This window comes from Sinocyclocheilus anshuiensis, unplaced genomic scaffold, assembly GCF_001515605.1.
Source record: "Sinocyclocheilus anshuiensis isolate Anshui unplaced genomic scaffold, SAMN03320099.WGS_v1.1 scaffold437, whole genome shotgun sequence".
Lineage (NCBI taxonomy): Eukaryota > Metazoa > Chordata > Actinopteri > Cypriniformes > Cyprinidae > Sinocyclocheilus > Sinocyclocheilus anshuiensis.
The window spans coordinates 1092603-1100518 of NW_015539902.1; the positions used below are offsets into that span (position 1 = coordinate 1092603).

General features: G+C 38.4%; 2 protein-coding genes across 2 annotated transcripts in view; both read right to left on the reverse strand.

Moving 5' to 3' along the window:
• The window catches only part of dgat2 (diacylglycerol O-acyltransferase 2), an 11633-nt gene extending 10237 nt beyond the window's left edge, over positions 1–1396 (reverse strand). Inside the window, exons 1-2 of the mRNA XM_016482986.1 lie at positions 1264–1396; positions 561–689 (exon numbers count right to left, since the gene is read on the reverse strand). Of these exons, the coding sequence (XP_016338472.1) occupies positions 561–689; positions 1264–1303 (169 nt within the window). The 5' untranslated portion in view covers positions 1304–1396. The remainder of the gene's footprint in view (positions 1–560; positions 690–1263) is intronic.
• Positions 1397–6191: 4795 nt separating this feature from the next.
• The window catches only part of LOC107686211 (2-acylglycerol O-acyltransferase 2-A-like), an 8011-nt gene continuing 6286 nt past the window's right edge, over positions 6192–7916 (reverse strand). The window contains exons 5-6 of the mRNA XM_016483118.1: positions 6850–7049; positions 6192–6346 (exon numbers count right to left, since the gene is read on the reverse strand). Coding sequence (XP_016338604.1) covers positions 6192–6346; positions 6850–7049 — 355 coding nt within the window. The remainder of the gene's footprint in view (positions 6347–6849; positions 7050–7916) is intronic.

The following is a 7916-nucleotide window of genomic DNA, read 5'->3' on the forward strand; positions in this document are numbered from 1 at the left end:
GTCAGTCGCTAGTGCGTCTCTTGAGATCAGGGGAGTGAGGTTTACCTGCACAGCACCTACCGCTGGCCTCCGTTACACTCACCCCCCTAAGCCCTCACTCCCATCCGGGTCACGGCACCAATGCAACCCCTCTCTCCCGGGTCCTCACCGCCACACCTCGTTCTTGTTCCGAGTGGGTCTCGAATCCGGGTCTCCGGCATGGGAGGCGGACACACTAACAAGGAGGCTAAAGACTGCAGCCACTAGCGTCAGTCGCTAGTGCATCTCTTGAGATCAGGGGAGTGAGGTTTACCTGCACCGCACTTACCGCTGGCCTCCGTTACACTCACCCCCCTAAACCTCACTCCCATCCAGGTCACAGCACCAATGCAACCCCTTCTCTCCCAGGTCCTCACCGCCACACCTCGTTCTCGTTCCAAGTGGGTCTCAAACCCAGGTCTCCGGCATGGGAGGCAGACGCACTAACAAGGAGGCTAAACCTGGTTTACCTGCACAGCACCTACCGCTGGCCGCCGTTACACCGACTTAAGTCTCGTAATGAACTTAACGCTTTCACTCACCCATGGCAAGAAATGTAATGACAAACTGCAGGACAGAGATCACCTGCAGATGTTTCACGACCTTGGATCGTGTCAGCCAGGGGACGGAGGGCAGGTCGTGAAAGGCCGAGAGGATGCTGGAGCCTGAGCCTATACGGGATTTAAAGGAGAATTGGAATTAACCAGTTTAATGATGTGGGAATGTTTGTTCTCTACATTAAGGTCTGTCTCAGAAACAAAATCTCAGAAAAAAACTCTCAGATGCATGAAATAACAAACTAGTGACCCTTTGCTATTAGAATGAGAGCACAAAACCAACACCGTGATACTTCTCATTCATTATTCACAAAACTCGAGCAAATTTTACACAGTGCAAAAAAGATAAGATGCAGTGAAGCACACGTACACACTTCTCTTACAATCACTTAGATCGGATCACAAGACAACATAATCCCATTTTAACTGAGTCCATCCTGACTGAAAATAACAACAAACATCAGACACACTGCAAAGTAAGACACTGTAACACTTCTCTCAGTCCCTGTCGATGATTGGAACAAGATGGAGACTTAATCTCACTTAAGTGTCTAAACTAACTTAACTATTTTTTTTTTTTTTTTTTTTTTGCATACATATTTATACATACATAAAACATGTATAAATTGAATTCAATGATAGCACTCACATTTAGAATGCAATTATTTTACAACACATTTTTACATACCCTTTTTCACACCGGAATATGCAGCGAGTATGGTCTTCATGGTTGAGGCACGAATATTAATAAATGAAACTGAATAAATCTCGCTGGTGGAAGTTGAGCTGCTCTACAGCATCCCTCTCTGTAAAGGCGCTGTCAATAAACTATAACCGCCTTCGCTGTCATCAATATTTTAAGACGAAAAGTTGTCAAGTTTTGAATTCCAGAAAAACAGTTTCCGTCTGATGAATTTTCGTTTACAATAGCTGGCTAGAGTTGTCAAACTTTCAAGGCTCCTTGCTGAGATGGTTGGCTCTGAATGGTTATTATCGCTTCATGTGATCTGGAGGTTTTAAAGATCTGTGAAAGTAAACTAGACGGGGGATGGGCGCCCAGCCAATCAGATGGAGGAGACTTTAGCCCCGCCCTCAGGCTTTATTGACCAACACTGATTGTCCACTCTTTGTAAAAACCATTAATTACTCCTTTTTTCTCATATATTTCAACTTGAAAGTATTTAATATTTTCAACTTGAAAGTATGCAAGTCTACTAGACTTGCATTGCAGGAGGGACCCAAGCCAATTCTAGAAACCAGAATATCATTTCACCAAGACTGAAATATTCTATTAATAAAAAGAACACTTTGTAGGTCATTATACACAACCTCAATAGGCCTCAGAACTGAGAAACCAAAGACGGAAAAAAAGTGAATGACTGCAGCCTGCAAGACTGAATGTCCATTAGGGATATTAACTGTTTCATAATTCACGTTTTCTTTTTCACAACACCAAGGCCAGCGTTGCGACTGCCAGTGACCTTTATTGGCCTGTTCTTCTTGCAAGGCTTGGCCAGCACTCAGATGGCAGAGAGACCGCTCACCTTATCTCTGTCTGATCTGCAGCTGCTCAAGCATATTATAACTGCTTGAAATATAAATATGTTATGTTTGGTGTATTTTTATGTCTTTATAGATAATACAGAGTATATTGTTATGCAAGATGTATTTAATGTATATAGAATGCAATTTTGTGTACATTTTAAGTCAGAAATTTGAGCAATTTGGGTTTTTAAAGTATTAACGTTTATTACATAATTTTTAGCCTGCTAGTTCTGAATAATATTTTATGATGTTTACCTATTTACTTGAGGCAGGGCTGTACAGTGCGACATATATGTCGCACGTGCTACAAAAAAACTGGTCTGTGCGATGAATAAATTTACCACTGTAGCACGGGTGCGATACAATTTTGCATGTTCATAACACAGCCGCTTAATAGTGTGAAGTGATTTCGTTGTGCTTGTTTGTGTGTGTGAGATTGATTATACTTGGTAGTTAGGGGTGTGCGATATGACAATTTTTGAATGTCTCCACGATCTGCTTTTGAAGAAATATCGTTGTATCGTGCTACAGCGTGCATTCTATCAGCTGCAGTTCTGGCGCCTCCCTCCGTCTCAATATAATGTTCACATCAGTATTAGCTCAGCGGTAGAGTTACTCTCACGGGACACTGCACTTATGCGCAATCACAAAACTACATTATTTCCATCTGCTTTAAAGAAATACCGGTTAAACATTTAATTCACGTGATGTTCTGCATGCGCTTTTCTGAGCGCGTACTCATGACGCACGCTCACACTGAGAGCCTGTCAAAAAGCGTCTGATTATTGGACTAAGTTGTCTTTCGCATCTAATACTGTCAAAAAAACACAAGGTTTACATATAAACACAGTTGGTTATGTCTAAAATGAAAGTAAACAGTTGAGAGAGAAACGCGTGAAGCTCTTAAACCTGTGCTATGTGAAAAAAAAGTTAACGTACAGCCCTGCTTGAGGTATTTTTTATATCTGATGCCAGAGTAGGTAAAAACTGATATTAAGATGGTTTTAATGGGTACTGGGTGCCAATAATCAGCCAGTTTTGATGAGGAAGTATATTCAGTCTAGACAGTAAATTACACAAGCTCACTGTAATTTGTACTGTATCAATATCAAAGGTCCATTTGGCAGAGCTCATATAGTTGGTCATTGAACTTTAATCTCTATTAGCCAAATCCTCATTTGTTGGCATTAATTGATGTACATTGGCATACTTATGTCTCATATAATCTGAAGGTCAACAGAGAAAAAGTTTTTGCAGCATCTTTATAAAATATTGTTATTCTTTCTTGTAGCCTATTGTTTACTTCTTCGTCAGCAGAAGTGGAAAAACAGAACAGTATTCTTACAAGTGTGTATATTGTTTTGACCTGTGCAATAGCGGTCATCCACACTGTATGTTTTTACCCACTAGTGCAGGTGCAGAAAAGGTGTTGCTGAAATGATCAAATGTGTACTAAGCATCCGGTCTACTTGTACTTTGCTCTTTTGTTCTAAAAAATAACAATTAATGATAATATAAGATTTTCACATTAAGATAGGAGACATCTCATTTAAAGATTTTGATTGGGCAAGAAAATCATAATTATTCGAATAGGGAAAATGGAATTAATTTGATATTGGACTGTAGATATGATGTAAATACATCTATACAAATTAATTGAAGTTGACGTTTTGAAGGAATGAAGGAATGACGTTTTACAACATAATCATGTAAATAGATGTTGTGATGAATTTATGATTCATATCAGTCGTATTGTAGATACATTTATTAAATGTCGGAAGAAATCATATAGAAAAATACAGCTTCCTTGGATAAATGATACGATACGGGACTGTTCTCTCAGTGAAAGGTGTAAAACTTTGGAATTCATTGCCTGACTATTTAAAATCTACTGTAAATTTTAATTTTTTTAAGAAGGCCACGAAATCTTGGTTGATACATCAACAAACCTGTAGTCATGTTTAGTGTATTTATATTATAAATTTGTGCATTACTTGTTTATTGTAATTGTAATTTATAAAAGCCCTCCTAGGGACAAGTGTTGCAAATTAGCTTCGGCTACAAGCACTATGGTACATGCATGGGATGATTGTTTTTTACATTTTCATCTATGTTTATTGTATCTGTCCCTAACAAATAAAACATTAAATAAAATAAATTATTTCCATTGGGTTAAATGTATTTTTCTGAAATCACATGAAATAGTAATGGATACGTACAGTTTATATAAATATAAGGCAATTATTAAAAATATATACAGTTGTGCTCATAAGTTTACATACCCCTTGCAGAATGTGCAAAATTTTAATAATTGAAACAAAATAAGAGGGATCATGAAAATTGCATGTTATTTTTTATTTAGTACTGTCCTGAATAAGCTATTTCACATAACAGATGTTTATATATACTCCACAAGACAAAATAATAACTGAATTTATAAAAAATGACCCCATTCAAAAGTTTACATACCCTTGAATCTTAATACTATGTGTCATTTCCTGGATGATCCACGACTGTTTATATATTTTGTGATAGTTGTTCATGAGTCCCTTGTTGGTCCTGAGCAGTTCAACTGCCTGCTGTTCTTCAGAAAAATCCTCCAGCTTCCACACATTCTTTGGTTTTCCAGCATCTTCTGCATATTTGAACCCTTTCCAAAAGTGACTATGATTTTGATTATGATTATGAACTCATATTTTCACACTGAGGACAACTGAGGGACTCATCATACACAACTATTACAAAAGGTGAAAACATGTACTGATGCTCAAGAAGGCAACACAATGCATTAAGAGCTGTGGTATATATATATATATACTCATATTTGGCCAATTTGCCCTTGGTCATTTGAATTCAAGCAATGACCTTGCTTGTACCTTTGGGCATCTTTAAATAGCCCGTCAAAGTGTTATCACAGAGCATAATTCAGTGCATGTCCAATTTGTCAGTGCAAGAGCCGAAGCTTCCAGGTTAGTGAAACACCCCTTTACCTCCCCTCTAAACCCACCATTCACGTACGAGATCCATTTTATTTTTTTACCGTAACTTGCTATAGTCATAACAAGGGTTTACCTCTGACCCAATATTTTCATGCATTTCATATTTGCATTATATTTAAACCAATGACATAGCGACCGGTCAGTTTAATGACTTCCATGTCTTCCATTTCTTAGGTCCAGTGCTGACCTTCAATTGGGATGTCTATCTCTGTCTCTGTCTAAGTGCAATGGTCCAAGCCTGATTTATCCGGTGTAGACATCTGGTCAGCCTGTGGTCATTGCGTGTGTAGTCAGCCTGGTTGTGAAGAAATGTGTCCTTTCTGGCATGACTAAATCTTTTCTAGACCAGTGTGCATTGTGAAACAGGACTGACCATTGCATGGTGTTAGCTTTGACCCAAATCATCCCTGAGGACAAAAATAGCCTCAAGAGGCAGGGATGCATTTGTCAATCTGTCTATCTATCTGACGTCAAGACTTTCATGTTTTACACCATCAGATGAAAAAGCTTAACTTTGTTTTACTACATGTTGTAATAGCTGAAGACATTTACATTGCAATCCTCCTGAGAGATGCAACTGTCTTTTGGGAGTCAGTGGAGAAACTTTAGTGTCTCTGTGTCCCGAGTCATTCAAACAGACAGAGTAGTAAAACTGGTGCAGATTTATTCAGACATTCTGCTTTAAAGCACATACAGTAGAAAATACACTGTAAAAGTTATTACTTTTGTTGATGAAGTCAGGTTGCATTAGCCATATTACATAATATTTCTGATTTGAGTAAAACCAGTAAATTTAGAAGTTAAAACATAAAGAAAATTTCATTTACGTGGAAAAAAAATTTTTTTTTGAAATGTTTGGTACATGTGAAAGCATGAACTGCTTTGAATTACACATTGCATTAATCAGGAAATACAATTCTGATATTACATTCAACAACTGGTAAACAAAACAGCAATGGTTTAAAAGCTGACAATATACAACTGAGACTAAACTAGACATGCATAACTGTCTTTCTATCTCTTTCTTGTAAACACATACGTACACAATCTCAGAGTTGCTTCAGTGATCCTCTCACTGGAACAGCAGGTGAGAATCTTCAGCTACTCCATAATTTCCTTTGTGTTCCTCAAACAGGCGGCTGAGTTCGTCCATGTAGCGCTGGTGAAACACGTCCAGTTCTTCTGCCGTTGGTTTCTCGTTTTTCTCTACTGGAATTGGCCTACCCACTGGGAGAAGACAGAAAGGACTATTAAAATATTTCCTTCATAAATAAATACACAAAGGTGAAGTGACTTTGAAAGCCTTTGTTGCTATGGATGAATGAATAGACAGACAGACTGACAGATGGCGATAGATAGATAGATAGATAGATAGATAGATTGATTGATTGATTGATTGATTGATCTCTGAGGCCTAGCAATCGATTCATCTCACGTTTGCTGATAAGACTGTCTGACAGTACTCTGGGGTTGCTAAAAAGCAAATACTTAACTTTCCAAGTTTTGCAACGGTTTGGACCTGCTTACAGTAGGCTAAAAGTGAGAACAGATAAGACTTGTGCATTGGTACAGTACAACAAATAAATGGCTAACAACTGACAGAGAGGTTATTGCATCTGTTTAGCTTAGGCTACAAAAAGGTAGTGGCACAGATTCAGAATATGGCTTTAATTTACACTTAACCTTGACCTGCCATCAATGATATTTGACTAATATTTGATTGTGCTTACCAACAGTGTTGATGGGTTTTCTGTAGGGCATTAGGCCGAAGCTGTACTGGAAAACTCCTCGTGCGTGGAAGAGAGGCAGAGAAATGCCCATAATGAATTGCAGGCGCTCTTGAATATATCGCAGCCAGGTGCCTCGACGGTTCTCCACCTGATCAAATACCTCGTTTTCTCCAAATGAGTATATAGGAACCAAATCTGCACTGGAGGAGAAAAAAAAGGATTTTTAACCCAAATTCTTTGCTGTCTTTGATACAATATATGCACAAAAAAGTGAGAAAATATGTATGTAAGAGATAATGTATACAATCATTATCACAAAATAAACCCTGACATGTAACAGATTAAATAAACAGATATTAAATGCTCATTTAAATATAAATAATATATTTCTGCAATTTTATTCCGCCTTATTACATTTTTTTTCTTTTGTACAATTTCTTAATCAAATTCTTTAGCTTGGGTAACAGAGCCTTTCATGAATTCAGTGCAAGTTGCCCAAGCTTGTATTTCAGAATTGACTGACTGTGGCTCAACAGAACTATTTGTCGATGCACAACTGGCACAAATACAACAAGAGGCTAGCATAGCCTCTCGTACTATTAAAGGGGTCATATGATGCAATTTCAATTTTTCCTTTCTCTTTGAAGTGTTACAAGCTCTTGGTGCATAAAGAAGATCTGTAAAGTTGCAAAGACTAAAGTCTCAAATCCAAAGAGATATTCTTTATAAAAGAGTCAACCACGCCTACCTAAAACGGCTCGTTCTAACACGCCCCCACATGTCTACGTCATGATGTGGGAAGATTTGCATAATGCTGCCCAAATGTTCACGCAAAGAAAGAAGGTGTAACTTTTATTCTCGCTGTAGTATTGTTGCTGCCGCCATGTCGTGAAGACGCTGTGTGTTTCGTTGTGAAAGCGAAACTACTTTGTTTGGCCTTCCAAAAGAGGACGATATCCGCTTCGTCGTGCCTAGAGTTGATCCGTGCTTTTCGCTGAGGAAATACATCAACTTCGCGCTGTGGATCGCCGGATCGGCTTTCTCTGTGGACGAAGCGGAGTCAAGCC